Genomic DNA, 17,303 nt, shown 5'->3' with positions numbered 1-17,303 from the left:
GTACAAATCGAATCTGAGACCTAAAATTTTTTGGCCGAAAAAAAGGTAAGGCTTAACCCCTTTGTATTTTTGGTGAAAATTTTCGCGATTTTAAAAAAAGCTGAAATAAATTCTTTGATGCACTATTCCGACGTAATTTTGCGAGAGAAAACGATTGGGCACAGTCCCAATACGCTGCGAGCAACGTATGAAGAGGTGGAGCCGAAAAACGAGAACCAGAGTTTTCGACATTTTTCGGCTGGTGCTTTTTTCTTCGTAATTTCTCTCCTGTTGATCTGACGCTCTTTTCGCTGCGTTTTCTGAGTTCCTGGTGGTCCAATTGGTCATGAAAGGGTCGTACAAATCGAATCTGAGACCTAAAATTTTTTGGCCGAAAAAAAAGGTAAGGCTAACCCCTTTGTATTTTTGGCGAAAATTTTCGCGATTTTGAAAAAAGCTGGAATAAATTCTTTGATGCACTATTCCGACGTAATTTTGCGAGAGAAAACGATTGGGCACAGTCCCAATACGCTGCGAGCAACGCATGAAGAGGTGGAGCCGAAAAACGAGAACCAGAGTTTTCGACATTTTTCGGCTGGTGCTTTTTTCTTCGTAATTTCTCTCCTGTTGATCTGACGCTCTTTTCGCTGCGTTTTCTGAGTTCCTGGTGGTCCAATTGGTCATGAAAGGGTCGTACAAATCGAATCTGAGACCTAAAATTTTTTGGCCGAAAAAAAGGTAAGGCTAACCCCTTTGTATTTTTGGCGAAAATTCTCGCGATTTTGAAAAAAGGTGGAATAAATTCTTTGATGCACTATTCCGACGTAATTTTGCGATAGAAAACGATTGGGCACAGTCCCAATACGCTGCGAGCAACGTATGAAGAGGTGGAGCCGAAAAACGAGAACCAGAGTTTTCGACATTTTTCGGCTGGTGCTTTTTTCTTCGTAATTTCTCTCCTGTTGATCTGACGCTCTTTTCGCTGCGTTTTCTGAGTTCCTGGTGGTCCAATTGGTCATGAAAGGGTCGTACAAATCGAATCTGAGACCTAAAATTTTTCGGCCGAAAAAAAGGTAAGGCTAACCCCTTTGTATTTTTGGCGAAAATTCTCGCGATTTTGAAAAAAGCTGGAATAAATTCTTTGATGCACTATTCCGACGTAATTTTTCGATAGAAAACGATTGGGCACAGTCCCAATACGCTGCGAGCAACGTATGAAGAGGTGGAGCCGAAAAACGAGAACCAGAGTTTTCGACATTTTTCGGCTGGTGCTTTTTTCTTCGTAATTTCTCTCCTGTTGATCTGACGCTCTTTTCGCTGCGTTTTCTGAGTTCCTGGTGGTCCAATTGGTCATGAAAGGGTCGTACAAATCGAATCTGAGACCTAAAATTTTTCGGCCGAAAAAAAGGTAAGGCTAACCCCTTTGTATTTTTGGCGAAAATTCTCGCGATTTTGAAAAAAGGTGGAATAAATTCTTTGATGCACTATTCCGACGTAATTTTTCGATAGAAAACGATTGGGCACAGTCCCAATACGCTGCGAGCAACGTATGAAGAGGTGGAGCCGAAAAACGAGAACCAGAGTTTTCGACATTTTTCGGCTGGTGCTTTTTTCTTCGTAATTTCTCTCCTGTTGATCTGACGCTCTTTTCGCTGCGTTTTCTGAGTTCCTGGTGGTCCAATTGGTCATGAAAGGGTCGTACAAATCGAATCTGAGACCTAAAATTTTTCGGCCGAAAAAAAGGTAAGGCTAACCCCTTTGTATTTTTGGCGAAAATTCTCGCGATTTTGAAAAAAGCTGGAATAAATTCTTTGATGCACTATTCCGACGTAATTTTTCGATAGAAAACGATTGGGCACAGTCCCAATACGCTGCGAGCAACGTATGAAGAGGTGGAGCCGAAAAACGAGAACCAGAGTTTTCGACATTTTTCGGCTGGTGCTTTTTTCTTCGTAATTTCTCTCCTGTTGATCTGACGCTCTTTTCGCTGCGTTTTCTGAGTTCCTGGTGGTCCAATTGGTCATGAAAGGGTCGTACAAATCGAATCTGAGACCTAAAATTTTTTGGCCGAAAAAAAGGTAAGGCTAACCCCTTTGTATTTTTGGCGAAAATTTTCGCGATTTTGAAAAAAGCAGGAATAAATTCTTTGATGCACTATTCCGACGTAATTTTGCGAGAGAAAACGATTGGGCACAGTCCCAATACGCTGCGAGCAACGTATGAAGAGGTGGAGCCGAAAAACGAGAACCAGAGTTTTCGACATTTTTCGGCTGGTGCTTTTTTCTTCGTAACTTCTCTCCTGTTGATCTGACGCTCTTTTCGCTGCGTTTTCTGAGTTCCTGGTGGTCCAATTGGTCATGAAAGGGTCGTACAAATCGAATCTGAGACCTAAAATTTTTCGGCCGAAAAAAAGGTAAGGCTAACCCCTTTGTATTTTTGGCGAAAATTCTCGCGATTTTGAAAAAAGCTGGAATAAATTCTTTGATGCACTATTCCGACGTAATTTTGCGAGAGAAAACGATTGGGCACAGTCCCAATACGCTGCGAGCAACGTATGAAGAGGTGGAGCCGAAAAACGAGAACCAGAGTTTTCGACATTTTTCGGCTGCTGCTTTTTTCTTCGTAATTTCTCTTCTGTTGATCTCACGCTCTTTTCGCTGCATTTTCTGAGTTCCTGGTGGTACAATTGGTAATAAAAGGGTCGTACAAATCGAATCTGAGACCTAAAATTTTTCGGCCGAAAAAAAGGTAAGGCTTAACCCCTTTGTATTTTTGGCGAAAATTTTCGCGATTTTGAAAAAAGCTGGAATAAATTCTTTGATGCACTATTCCGACGTAATTTTGCGATAGAAAACGATTGGGCACAGTCCCAATACGCTGCGAGCAACGTATGAAGAGGTGGAGCCGAAAAACGAGAACCAGAGTTTTCGACATTTTTCGGCTGGTGCTTTTTTCTTCGTAATTTCTCTCCTGTTGATCTGACGCTCTTTTCGCTGCGTTTTCTGAGTTCCTGGTGGTCCAATTGGTCATGAAAGGGTCGTACAAATCGAATCTGAGACCTAAAATTTTTTGGCCGAAAAAAAGGTAAGGCTAACCCCTTTGTATTTTTGGCGAAAATTTTCGCGATTTTGAAAAAAGCTGGAATAAATTCTTTGATGCACTATTCCGACGTAATTTTGCGAGAGAAAACGATTGGGCACAGTCCCAATACGCTGCGAGCAACGTATGAAGAGGTGGAGCCGAAAAACGAGAACCAGAGTTTTCGACATTTTTCGGCTGGTGCTTTTTTCTTCGTAATTTCTCTCCTGTTGATCTGACGCTCTTTTCGCTGCGTTTTCTGAGTTCCTGGTGGTCCAATTGGTCATGAAAGGGTCGTACAAATCGAATCTGAGACCTAAAATTTTTTGGCCGAAAAAAAGGTAAGGCTAACCCCTTTGTATTTTTGGCGAAAATTTTCGCGATTTTGAAAAAAGCTGGAATAAATTCTTTGATGCACTATTCCGACGTAATTTTGCGAGAGAAAACGATTGGGCACAGTCCCAATACGCTGCGAGCAACGTATGAAGAGGTGGAGCCGAAAAACGAGAACCAGAGTTTTCGACATTTTTCGGCTGGTGCTTTTTTCTTCGTAATTTCTCTCCTGTTGATCTGACGCTCTTTTCGCTGCGTTTTCTGAGTTCCTGGTGGTCCAATTGGTCATGAAAGGGTCGTACAAATCGAATCTGAGACCTAAAATTTTTCGGCCGAAAAAAAGGTAAGGCTAACCCCTTTGTATTTTTGGCGAAAATTCTCGCGATTTTGAAAAAAGCTGGAATAAATTCTTTGATGCACTATTCCGACGTAATTTTTCGATAGAAAACGATTGGGCACAGTCCCAATACGCTGCGAGCAACGTATGAAGAGGTGGAGCCGAAAAACGAGAACCAGAGTTTTCGACATTTTTCGGCTGGTGCTTTTTTCTTCGTAATTTCTCTCCTGTTGATCTGACGCTCTTTTCGCTGCGTTTTCTGAGTTCCTGGTGGTCCAATTGGTCATGAAAGGGTCGTACAAATCGAATCTGAGACCTAAAATTTTTCGGCCGAAAAAAAGGTAAGGCTAACCCCTTTGTATTTTTGGCGAAAATTCTCGCGATTTTGAAAAAAGCTGGAATAAATTCTTTGATGCACTATTCCGACGTAATTTTTCGATAGAAAACGATTGGGCACAGTCCCAATACGCTGCGAGCAACGTATGAAGAGGTGGAGCCGAAAAACGAGAACCAGAGTTTTCGACATTTTTCGGCTGGTGCTTTTTTCTTCGTAATTTCTCTCCTGTTGATCTGACGCTCTTTTCGCTGCGTTTTCTGAGTTCCTGGTGGTCCAATTGGTCATGAAAGGGTCGTACAAATCGAATCTGAGACCTAAAATTTTTCGGTCGAAAAAAAGGTATGGCTTAACCCCTTTGTTTTTTCGGCGAAAATTTTCGCGATTTTGAAAAAAGCTGGAATAAATTCTTTGATGCACTATTCCGACGTAATTTTGCGATAGAAAACGATTGGGCACAGTCCCAATACGCTGCGAGCAACGTATGAAGAGGTGGAGCCGAAAAACGAGAACCAGAGTTTTCGACATTTTTCGGCTGGTGCTTTTTTCTTCGTAATTTCTCTCCTGTTGATCTGACGCTCTTTTCGCTGCGTTTTCTGAGTTCCTGGTGGTCCAATTGGTCATGAAAGGGTCGTACAAATCGAATCTGAGACCTAAAATTTTTTGGCCGAAAAAAAGGTAAGGCTAACCCCTTTGTATTTTTGGCGAAAATTTTCGCGATTTTGAAAAAAGCTGGAATAAATTCTTTGATGCACTATTCCGACGTAATTTTGCGAGAGAAAACGATTGGGCACAGTCCCAATACGCTGCGAGCAACGTATGAAGAGGTGGAGCCGAAAAACGAGAACCAGAGTTTTCGACATTTTTCGGCTGGTGCTTTTTTCTTCGTAATTTCTCTCCTGTTGATCTGACGCTCTTTTCGCTGCGTTTTCTGAGTTCCTGGTGGTCCAATTGGTCATGAAAGGGTCGTACAAATCGAATCTGAGACCTAAAATTTTTCGGCCGAAAAAAAGGTAAGGCTAACCCCTTTGTATTTTTGGCGAAAATTCTCGCGATTTTGAAAAAAGCTGGAATAAATTCTTTGATGCACTATTCCGACGTAATTTTTCGATAGAAAACGATTGGGCACAGTCCCAATACGCTGCGAGCAACGTATGAAGAGGTGGAGCCGAAAAACGAGAACCAGAGTTTTCGACATTTTTCGGCTGGTGCTTTTTTCTTCGTAATTTCTCTCCTGTTGATCTGACGCTCTTTTCGCTGCGTTTTCTGAGTTCCTGGTGGTCCAATTGGTCATGAAAGGGTCGTACAAATCGAATCTGAGACCTAAAATTTTTCGGCCGAAAAAAAGGTAAGGCTAACCCCTTTGTATTTTTGGCGAAAATTCTCGCGATTTTGAAAAAAGCTGGAATAAATTCTTTGATGCACTATTCCGACGTAATTTTTCGATAGAAAACGATTGGGCACAGTCCCAATACGCTGCGAGCAACGTATGAAGAGGTGGAGCCGAAAAACGAGAACCAGAGTTTTCGACATTTTTCGGCTGGTGCTTTTTTCTTCGTAATTTCTCTCCTGTTGATCTGACGCTCTTTTCGCTGCGTTTTCTGAGTTCCTGGTGGTCCAATTGGTCATGAAAGGGTCGTACAAATCGAATCTGAGACCTAAAATTTTTCGGTCGAAAAAAAGGTATGGCTTAACCCCTTTGTTTTTTCGGCGAAAATTTTCGCGATTTTGAAAAAAGCTGGAATAAATTCTTTGATGCACTATTCCGACGTAATTTTGCCAGAGAAAACGATTGGGCACAGTACGAATACGCTCCGCGCAACCGATTAAGAGTTATAGCCATAACACGAGCAACTTCTAAATCATTTCAGCCCTTGGTTCTCCGTTATTTCACGTATTTATGTTGCATTTCTCAGCGTCCGATTAGTCTCAAAAAACTGCAAATACAGCTGGGCTTACCCTGTGAACAATGAACGAAAACTTGCATGCGGAAAAAATTAAATTTGCGACTGGGTCTCGAAAAGGTGGAAAATAAAAATGACAAGTTCGTAGCTCAGAGTTTCAGTTTATTCGATATGCCTAAATACTAGTACAAGTGTTCAGGTGTCAGTGTGTCGTAATATAGCAAGTTGACAAGTATACTCAAAGTAAAATATGATTAAAAAGTAGATGAGAAATCCAAGTATTTTCACATGGAAGTTGGTACGCAGCTTACATTGTCTCAAGCAGAATATGAAAAATACCATATTAGTTACTCATTATCATAGTTTCAACATACAGCTCAAGTTCTGACCTCCGTACTGGTACAACTCACTTCTGCAGGATACAATGTATGATGTATGACGTTGTTTTATCTATGTTTTCTGTAACTGATATTGAAATAAAGCAAACATCAAATTCTTCTATATTACCTTTGTATTCATTTAGCTGTTGATCGTTTGTTGTTCGAAGTCTCTTTTTCGCACTTCTGTGCGTTGTATCAGTCGAGAAACGGTCATACAACTCGATTCTGAGATAACAAATCTTTTGCCGAAAAAAGTATTCGGATTCTTGGTGCAATTTTCTACATTTACGAAAAATGCTGAAATAATGTCTTCGATGTACTCTATCGACGTAATTTTAGACGAGAGGAATCTATTGCACGCAGTCTGAACACGCTTTGAGCAACGGACCAAAAATTACCTTCGAAAAATGAAAGATTTCCTTTGTCACTCCTCTGCCGTTAGTCCTACGCTGTTTTTGATGTGTTTTTGTGATTTTTGAGGGTCCAATTAGTGGAAAAATAGTTCTACGAAACGATTCTGAGCCAAAAAGTTTCCGAGCTCTGAATATCACAAAAAAGCAAGGCTAATCCTTCCCGTTTTCTCCGAAAGATTTCAGTCGATTTCGGAAAACACTTGAACCAATTCGTTCGGTCGCTAAAGCAACGTAAACTTTCGAAAGAAAACGTACACGCACATTCTAAATTGGCTGCGATCAGAGGATCAAAAGTTACGGACAAACGACCGAATATTTCGACATACCTGTCCTCTATATTTTCTGAGCTGTTGACGCCACGATGCTCGGAATGTGTTTTCTCTCGATTCCCGAGCGCCCAGTTCGTCGGCAGCAACTTCTCTACAATTTATCTCGCCCTAAATATTTCCAGCTCGGCAAAAACCTCAAAAATATGACGAACGTTGCAAAACGCGAGGATTGATTATTTCAAACACAACATTGACCTACAATTACGTCAGAGGAATCGATTGCAATTACAGTTTCAAATGGCCGCCATTAATAGCTAGACGGGATAGGTACTAGTCTACGAAAGTAGACATATAATTTTTTCATAATTATTCTAGTAGTTTTTGTGTTTCTGGGGCTCATTAAGTGGCAAATAAATTTGTTCAGAACACTTGTTTATTCATCCCAAAAAAAAAGGAATATGTATATGTACATATGTATATATATATATATATATATATATATATATATGTATATGTATATACGGTTTACTACATTGTAACTGACGACTCTAAATCATCCCACGGTTTAGCGGCGTCCAGGCTGGTTCTAGCCCTGCTGGTATCCAGGAAGGTTATAGAAGTTGGGTTGCCTGCCGAAGGGGTTCGGGCTGGGGTAGACGGTGGACGAAGGGTAGAAAGGTCTGGCTGTGGTCGACGGCTGGTAGATGGTCTGCGGGGGCCTGTATTCCGGTACTTCCTTGCGTTCGTTAGCCCTGTTGAACTCAATGGAGCGGAGGATAGCCTCGGGTACTGGTGGGCCGACCGGAAGATGGGCTCCCTCGGGAACGAAGCCGTTGGGACCAGCGACGTACCTGACGGAGATTAACTGGCCGTCGGGAGCCGTGTACTGGAATCCACCCTCTTCCTGGATTACGAGTTCACCGTTGGGCCCCGAGCCGACAGGACCGCCTTTCGCAGCAGCGGAAATTCCGTTTTCAGTTTCGTATGTAAAATCGTAGGTTCCATCAGGGTTCACTTCCTGATCCTGGCGCAAGATCTTGGCGTAGTTCTGATTGAGGGGTTCCTTGTACTGGGCGGAGGCGACCACCGCCAGGCTGAGAGATACGATCTGAAAATGTGTACGAAAGCAGAGACGGTGATTAGGGTATTCGGATTTTGGGTCAGGGCGAAGAGGCCCCGGCTCCGTCGGGAGGAGAACACACTGAGAATGATAACGATGACGGTGAGGATGGCGTGAGAGAGGTAACAATAATTCATTGTTGGAACGACAACGCGGCAAATTCGCGACGATAATCAAGGCGCGGATTCCTCGTGCCGTTTTATACGAAGTTTGACGCGTCAAGTTGTCGTATTTTAGGAGGACAATGGAAGCCGCGCTCACTGAACGATCACAATTGAGAATTATTATCCTTGTTGCAAGTTGATCCATTACGAGATTATAACGATTTCACTGTGATCCATGATGTCGTGAGTTTCGTGAGAATTCAATGCAATGCGTACGGCAGATCGTGGGACGCGATATCTTACCAAAAACTTCATGTTGATCCAAGTCGAGATTGGTTCACAATGTACCTACTGCAGCTCATCTGCCGCTATTTATACAAAAACTTTCTACACGTGATTACGTCTATGATGTGTAAAATGACCGAGGATATAGTAAAGACGCTGCAGTGGTAATGAACATCTGAATGGGTGCCTGTGTATCATGAAATCGTTTTCGTGCACGACATCGTTCCCCGATGACATTAAAGAAGTTCGCAGATTGCGTGAAACCAACCCGCGAGCCAATACCGGTTTCTTGCGATTAAGTATTCCTAGCGTCGTTTTTTTTCGGCTCCTCTGCCTCTTTTTTTTTTTGTTTTGTTTGTTTCACGTTGTTTTTTTTTTTCTTCTCTTCCTTTGCTCCTCTCTTATTTTATGGTCCCGGGTGTGTCTCGGCCCGGGAGTTAACAAATCAAGAGACCTCGAGATCCTCTCACAAATCGGCTGTGTCTTTCCTTTTCGGTGTCACGAGGACCGGCCTTTGAGGACATCGAGAATCCCCGCCGTAATACGCACGATGGGCGGTATTACGCTGACCATGCGTTCGCCACGTTCGCCGGCATGGGTTATACAATCGATCGAATTAGTCGGCGAGAAAGGTCAAAGACGACAGATAATTTCGGCACCAGAAGATCCTCAGCTCCGTAATAGCCGGTGGATCGACCGGCCCAAATCGTCAGATGCAGAGCGTCGGAGTAGGGGAGTTTCACTTTTACCGTATAAATATGCGGATCGTTCGTTGATCAGTCAATCACAGTTCGATCTTCCTCCTGTGCATCTACCAAGAACAGCAATCCAAAATGAAATTCTTCGTAAGTTTACTCTATCGTTACGAATATTTCTAATTGTGAGACGAGAATTCATCTCTGAATCCGATCTTCAAAGACCTCATTCGGTCTTGCCAAATTACCCTCCAAGTCGATCGCACTCTATTTCGCTACACGTCTTATTGCAATTGGTAATCTTGCAGTAAATCGGTCAACCGCACACTATCGCCAATCTATCGTAACTAATCGACACCCTTTTACCAATTATCAACAGATCTGTGCTCTCGCCCTCGTGGCTTCCGCATACGCAGCGCCTCAGGCTTACACCAACCAGGCCCAGTACGTCTCCAAGGAAGGATCGGCGAGGATCGTGAGCCTGGACTCCGAGCAGAACCCGGACGGTTCCTACAGCTATAAATACGAAACCGAAAACGGAATCGCGGCCGCTGAGACCAGCGTCCCCAAGCCCGCAGGACCCAACGGTGAGCCCGCACCAAGCGTACAGGGTGTATACCGGTACACGGCTCCGGATGGAACACCGGTAGAGATCACATACGTCGCCGACGAAAACGGATACAACGCACGAGGTAACGCCATCCCTGTCGCCCCGGAAATCCCAGAAGCAATCCTCAAGAGTTTGGCCTGGAACGAGGCTCACCCCGCAGAGGACGAAACCTACAAACCAAACCCGGTTTACGGACGTCAGTGAGCAGCTTCGAGCATCGCTGCAGTCTCCGTCCGGTTGATACGTGACTATCATCGACGCGCACACGGACGACGAGCATCACGACTGAAAATTATAACAACGCTGCAACCACGATCGTATATAGGAAAACAAAAAAAAAGGAAAAAAAAACAATAAAAAATTATTATTCAATACGTGAATGAATACAATCAAAAGAAAAGCTGAGACCACGCTGGAGAACTTTTGTACGGTACGGATTAAATCCACGCCACGTGCACGTAACGTGCCGGTGCGGAATGGATGGCTGTTCGTGCAAATGACATTTCAATCCGTAATACAACCATTCTGTTTATTCTTTTTATTCTTCTGATTGTATTTAGATATCTCAAGGTTAGACTATAAAAATGTAAAAAAAAAAACAGAAATAAAAATTGTGTACAACATAAGGTAAAACTTTTTATTGTAGTATTCGAAATACCCTATTTCGTATCAATTTGGTACATCCACCTCTCTTCGATAGGTGCTAGTGTTGTCTTCATACGAGATAAAATTGAATGAAAGCGTTTTTCATCCGTTGCAACTCGTAATGGGATTTGTATTTTTATAACAGGATATGCCGGTAGTGCCCGCAGCGTGTCGTGTTCCATACGATTACGAGTGGGTTAAAAGGTGGATGATAAATGGATGCTGCGGTGAATAAACGTGAATTAGACACGTTAAATGGCCAGTTTGCAAAATTTGTTTCCCAATTCATTGCGGTGGATTGCAGAAAGATCCACCTTCAGGATATACAAACACATTTTAATTTACTCGTGTACATATATATGCACGAGTCAAGTATATAATTTTTATTGCGCAGTCTGACGTCGAATAATTAGCTTAGCAGGTTGGCCGTCGTGTAGAAATGTTAATTTATCAGTTAAACACGAAATCTCTCGGCGGATGAACCGACCACTGTTTAAAAGCCAAGAAGGTCGCGGATATGTAAGATGTTCTAAAACGGTTCCCTGCTGTCAGAGGCGGGCTGAATATTTATGAGGAAAAGACAGCCAAGGAGGTTTGGTACTCCGTTAGTTACGATTCGAGAAAATACTAGATAAGCGATAGTTGTTTCAAGAATTCCATCGCTGGCCATCCTCGTTCTTTTTTTGCTGGTGTGGGAAGATTTATAAAGCTGCTAATTTGGACATCGCCGCGTGAAGAACTCGTTGATACTTAGACACGGATACAGGGTGTTTAATTTTTGAGTGCCTTCACCGGCTGAAAATCACGGCGATTTTATCGCCGGTTTGGAAGAATTTATTACACCTATAATTTCGTACAAGCGGAATTTATTTCACTTTCATTTTTATTCCCGGAGAATGCTGTTTCTGATATGTTATACACCGAAGAAAAAATTCAGCACAGATGTTTTACCGAATTTGTCAAGTTTAAGAAAACAAAATGGGATTTTCGAAAAATAAAAATAGGGAGGAAAAGAACTTTCGAAGGTGTTACAGGCGTGAAATAGCAGCCGCTATTCGTAACCGAAAGTGCGGCGTGACTCGTACCTACAGTAGAGCGTCGCCAAAAATATGGTAATTTCGACATTTTGCAAACATCCGTTGAAAAATTTATGCCAAGACAACCCACGCGCGGCGTGTCGAACGAAATTTATCGAACTGATTGCCAAATTCAATATTTCAGCTTTTTAAAATCATAACATAGGTTTTGCTAAGTAGTCTGACATTTCCTTAAATTAGACAAAAAGAATAAGTCAACAAGTTGGATGATGTCTACACATGGAAAAGATTTTTTGAATCAAACTAAATATGTATGCTGTTAAAAAAAATCGTTTACCTTGTCAGGAGTTTCTCAGGTTTATCAAGTAAATGGTGTTCAACTTGACAGCGCAAATCGTTCAACTGATGATAGTCGTTTTTTTCTCTCTGTTTTGGCTTCTAATGATATTTTCTTATGTGACTCGTTTTCTAATTATATTTGACTGCCATATTTGACTTTGTCAAATAAATATCACTTGCCGAAATCTCTCTCTCTCTCTCTCTCTCTCTCTCTCCGTCTCTCTGTCTGTCTCTCTGGCTGTATACATAAATTGATCAAGTGTTTGACTATGGGTCTTATATTTTATCATCATATCGATTTTCAACCAATTTCAAACAAGTCCAACTCCTCGTCAATGACCAAACTTTTTTGGTATCGAATATACAAATAAAAATACGAAAAACTAGTCATATTTTGTGATGTTTCAGCTGGAGCGACCCAACATCGAGCGTTCATTATAATTCGTAAAAGTTTGCTGGCACTTTAATTGTGTTCGACTGTACGAACTTATTTGTTAAATATATAAATGTTTGAAGAATAATTGGCAGGGATAGAAAATTAAAATTCAATATTATAAGAAAAATCGTTAGTTTCATCACGCGGGAAGTTTAACATTTAAGCAAGTTATATTCCTAGCCATGTTATTTCATCGTTACGTGTCGAAAGCCAGTTATTTAAGAGCGATGCATACCAACGATCTCGATGATCACGATTTATTTTTCGTCTCGAGGAAATTCAAGAAACTGTTGCATGTTGGCACTATAAATTGAAAAGATGCAGACAACGCGCATCTCTGCTAATGAGAATTTATGAAAAATCACTTTTTCTCTCTACTCTCTACGTATCGCGTGCAAAGATATTTCCAAATTCATTCAACCTTTACTATGAAAATTGCACAAATTTTCCGGGGTTTTCGAGAAGCATTGAACGACAGAGCAAACGAATGCGACAGTACGAACATGTGATTTTATTCCGTATTCACCTGTTAAGTATCGCATTTTTATACACACTGTGTGTATCCAACCTGGGCTGATTCGTTGCGTAATAAGATGAATATATGAACCGAGCACGTGCCGGCAGAAATCCAGCGAGTGACCGGGAGGAGCATCGTTCATGCAAGATACCTGTCCGCTTTTCACATGCAAAAATATCCGGCGTTAATTTATATCTTAGAAGGGTATAAACTTTTGCCGAGTGTGTTCATCCTCGGCTCATCTAGGCTAATCAAAGTGTAACAGTGTACGTATTCACACCTGCGTTTAATTCTTACGTCTATGTAGGTCGGAATTACCCGATCATTTTTCACGTTGTGATAGTTTGTAATGGTATCTGAATATCTAAATGTCGGGTATACCCAGGAATTATTGATGTTATTGCAATAATCGCATCCTACGCGGCTTGGGAGGTGATTAAAAAAATTTTAGCAAGAGATGCATCCGCGTTATAATCTATATCACCTATAACCCAGCGCTAGCCTGTCTCTATAGATGTAACAGTAATTTCAAGTCAATTTTTCAAAATGCAAGGCAAACTTCTTCGCAATATAATCATAGTGTAGTTACGCAGCAAGGATACATAGGTATAATAATGACCCGTGGTCTAAACTGCGCCAAAATTAATTGATCGAAACGAAACGATGGGAGATTATTTTTTGCCGTGTTTGTTCGTTGCTTCTTTTTTCTTCTTTTTTTTTTTATTAATTACACTCAGTGCCAATCGGGTCCAGACATCGCGTTGAAAAACGTTTAGTGTGCGTTTTGGCCCGGATTCATTATTCAAATGACGATGGTAATAACGATGTGAATAAAGAAGGAACACAGGAATGACAAAAAAAAAGTATTCGTCCTTCGTATCTTCTCGAGAGTTTATTAGCTCTGTGAGAAATTAAGCATATACGTATAGTTCTAAAGGTATGCTAAATACGTACTTTAATAAACGTAATTAAAACACTCGACGGATTCGGTTTATTTGTTTTAATATCCGAAGTATCGACTTGCGGATATATCGGACGCGATGGGCATGCGTTCATAAGTAAAAATTTTCTAATTTCGCAAATCAGCTGCGCATAGTGTACGACTTGTAACGACGCAAATTCGCACTTCTTGGAAACCACGCAACGCGGCATATTAAGATACAGGAATGGACGAACGTAACGCAATTGACTTTTGCAGTTACATCGAACTGGTCAGGAGAATATAGTTTAGTTGACAGCTGATGCCAATTTATGTATAACTGTACAGCAAAGCTAGAAATAAGTGGAAACACTTCTGCCTTGTAAGGCTCAGGCGTAAAGTTTACGCATTTCCACACATGCAGATCCACGTTGGTTTCCTCGCTAGGGCTGCAAGCTATCTAATTATCACACATTATCGTAAATGCATCACGCTGTATGCCTAATTATATCCCAATTAACGTACAGGCAACAGCATCGCTCGACCATCTTCGACGAATTTGACGAGCGAGATAATCGCCACTACCCTCGGGCATTTGGATCTTTGACTGCGTCGGCTCTTCTTTCGCAAAATTAAAAAGTCTCATAATACAGGCATAATATGAACCTCGAGTCACGACAAGGACTACGAAATCGCAAGGATTCTCGCACACGCCCGTTTCACGTATTTTCAAAGTCCGCAATTTATCCCCGACGTTAAGGTCATGTGTTAAGTCTCAAATTAAATTGGCGCTTACATTAATGCTGCCGAATCGAGTTTTGGTATTTCTATTGCGGATCAGGAGACTCTAAAAAGAACGTTATTTGTATGCCGCATTCAATTAGTTTGAGAAATGATGCGTCCTTGGTATCTTTTTTTTTTTTACCTGATTTTGGAGAGTACATTTTTTAATGTGTGCATAAGCTGATTTCTCGAAAGAATGAATAGTTCAAAGCAACATACGTATGCATATTCATGCTGTCATTTTTTTCTGTTGCCGAAAGTTTGGTTGTCACATTCGTTATTATCTGACTCCGACTTTTAAAATCGTTCTCGAAACACTCGATAAAGTTATACATATAGCTATAGATGTCACGCATTAGGAATCGGTGAGGACAAGGTGATTTGGTTTGAAATGGTCGTTGATTTTTACGATTAAATTATACCGTACTTGTAAGTTAATTCTTACGAAATAAGCTAATTTGAATAATCCGTGGTTTCCTGTCGATTTCAAATTTAGCGACAAATATGTAATAGAATTAGATTTTACTTCATATTACATTTTTTTCAAAATTCTTCACTCCACGATAATACTAGTCAAGTCAACAAGTCAAATAAGTTCGTGAAAATTACATCCACTTCGTCAATAAAGAGATTATACGGCAATTTCTTTTTTTATTTCTTCACCTTTCCCGTCGCATTAAATAGATCGAACAGAATGATTCTTCGTGCAACCTTTAAGCATCCGTGGAAGATGAACAAAATCACATGCGTCCAAATTATTTATAATCAGCATCGTTGTGCTGTAGGCAATGAAAAAAACCACTGACCTTTGAACCAGAATAAGAACGCTGCCTTGAATATTCACAAAGGCGTTTCATCAAGCTCAGTGAACTCTCTTATGGCCACGTAGATATGATGTATTGTCCTTACCGCCCGTATGCATGCGTGTAATGTCTGTTCAGAATATAACCACTCATGAATAGCGGCAATTCCTACGTTACGTTATTACAAGCGAGTACAACAACGGGTTTACCCCACGAATATACGTGCTTGCACACACTTTGCAGGTGTGCGATACTTTTCAGTTTTGGTCTTGGATGTTATTGATGGACGCTTCAAGGATGCAATAAAAATTCATAACGTTTCATAATTTGTTGTAACGTTATTACAAGTTTTTTTTATAATGTAATTTCGAATCTGCATCACATGATACGAGCCGATTAAACAGCGGCATTAAGCTGTTCTTACTATACATACAGGTATGTTAATTCAGAATATTTTATACTGTAATTGTTCAAACGTCACGAGATATATTTGCAAGGACACGAGAAAAATCATTATGTACATGTACGGTAAACTCTTTGATCGTCAGATCTCGCGTGTACAATGACGATTCCGATCGATTAAAAATTCTTTTCAAACGTATTATCGCGTTAGTTTTTAAACGTGAAATACACGAATTGGCGTTACGTACACAGAAATCGTGGTCACCAATCAAGGTGTCCTTGAAGTATTGTGAATCAATTTTTAAAAGTAGACTTTGATATAAAGCGTACAAAATTAGGATCGTACAGGCAGAATTGTAATATGAGAAGATCGCGTATGAATACACAGACATAAATCACAGATGTTACTGCCGCAAGATTTTTTATTCCGCATTCGTTGTATTTTATATCATCTCTGTTTAGTCGGAATAATGAGACCTCGATGTGTTTTTTTTTTTTTTTGTTTTTTTCTTTGTGCGTAATTACATAATGTAAATGATTTCCTGTAAGTCAAGACCGAAGTCTTACGAATAATGCCTAAGGTATCTAGGCCCGTTAGAACGAAAGAGACACTAGGATACATACCTAACATAACGCACTCATCTCGGTAAAATTGGCGGGGGCGAAGCTTCTCGGTGCCGCAAACAGTTACAATGCACAATCATATTTCCTTGCGAAACTTGAGCCGATTGTCAGCTGAAGGTTTCACGCTTATTATCATAGGTGTTAAAAGTCGGTGAGGATGTGTAAGAGTTTTACGAAACGTAACTATGTCACGCGCGGAATAGATGGAATTTTCAAATGCAAACAGCTGCTAAGTGCAGTAATAAGTTATATGATTAATAGATATCAATATATTATACGAAGAAGTGGAATGCCGGGCTGGACGTAAAGTGCGAATAATAGATAATACTAGAAATGTCGACAACTTCCTACACTCGAGAAGATCATTCGCTCAGGCTGCATCATAACTCGCATGACATGATCCATCCCGGACCCATCCCAGCATATTCTTCGCGTAAATGTATATGCCGCATGGCACGCCAGAGAATGCGGTGTTCGCTCAAAAGCCATGCCCTTATTTCAGTGACATTTTTCTTCAACCGCACCTGTAATTTAAAATGACGTTTCCGCGGTGCTCTGCAAGCCTGCGAAGAAGAAACCTTGACATTTCCACGGTAAATTTAGCTTACGGCACTTATGATCAATAATATCGATGTTACATGTCAGCACGATCAAATGTCTAGTTACTACCTGTCGCGTTACAAGAGGATCTAATCACACTTATTCATTTCGGTGAAAGGGCGACACATTAACGATGAGGCGATCAGTATGTTTTCGTAGATATACTGCTCAAATAATGTGACCATAAATAGGCCGAATCAGTTCTTAGTCCACAATAGGGCGTTTAAGAGTTTATATTTTTTTATTTTTCTTATCCTTATTCTGACCGTATAAATTTCTTGAAAATCTTTGCGGCACTCTATGTAATGTGATTTTAAAGAATTCCAGATTTTTTTTTCCACGAATTTAGTTATTTAT

At 40.8% G+C, this 17,303-nt stretch overlaps 2 protein-coding genes across 2 annotated transcripts; one reads left to right on the top strand and one right to left on the bottom strand.

Moving 5' to 3' along the window:
* Positions 1 to 7,442: 7,442 nt before the first annotated feature.
* LOC124220604 (endocuticle structural glycoprotein SgAbd-2-like) lies at positions 7,443 to 8,708 on the bottom strand. The gene is made up of 2 exons (XM_046629761.2): positions 8,555 to 8,708; positions 7,443 to 8,135 (listed from the first exon to the last, which is right to left on the bottom strand). Exons 1-2 carry the CDS (start codon positions 8,564 to 8,566, stop codon positions 7,614 to 7,616), a joined length of 534 nt encoding a protein of 177 aa, XP_046485717.1. The 5' UTR covers positions 8,567 to 8,708; the 3' UTR covers positions 7,443 to 7,613.
* Positions 8,709 to 9,227: 519 nt separating this feature from the next.
* LOC124218653 (endocuticle structural glycoprotein SgAbd-1-like) lies at positions 9,228 to 10,241 on the top strand. Its single transcript, XM_046625292.1, has 2 exons — positions 9,228 to 9,381; positions 9,611 to 10,241. Exons 1-2 carry the CDS (start codon positions 9,370 to 9,372, stop codon positions 10,043 to 10,045), a joined length of 447 nt encoding a protein of 148 aa, XP_046481248.1. The 5' UTR covers positions 9,228 to 9,369; the 3' UTR covers positions 10,046 to 10,241.
* The last annotated feature ends 7,062 nt before the right edge of the window (positions 10,242 to 17,303 follow it).

This window comes from Neodiprion pinetum, chromosome 1 (assembly GCF_021155775.2).
Source record: "Neodiprion pinetum isolate iyNeoPine1 chromosome 1, iyNeoPine1.2, whole genome shotgun sequence".
In the NCBI taxonomy this organism is placed as follows: Eukaryota; Metazoa; Arthropoda; class Insecta; order Hymenoptera; family Diprionidae; genus Neodiprion; species Neodiprion pinetum.
The sequence above is the reverse complement of the archived record's forward strand: the minus strand, read 5'-3'. Positions and strand labels throughout refer to the sequence as shown.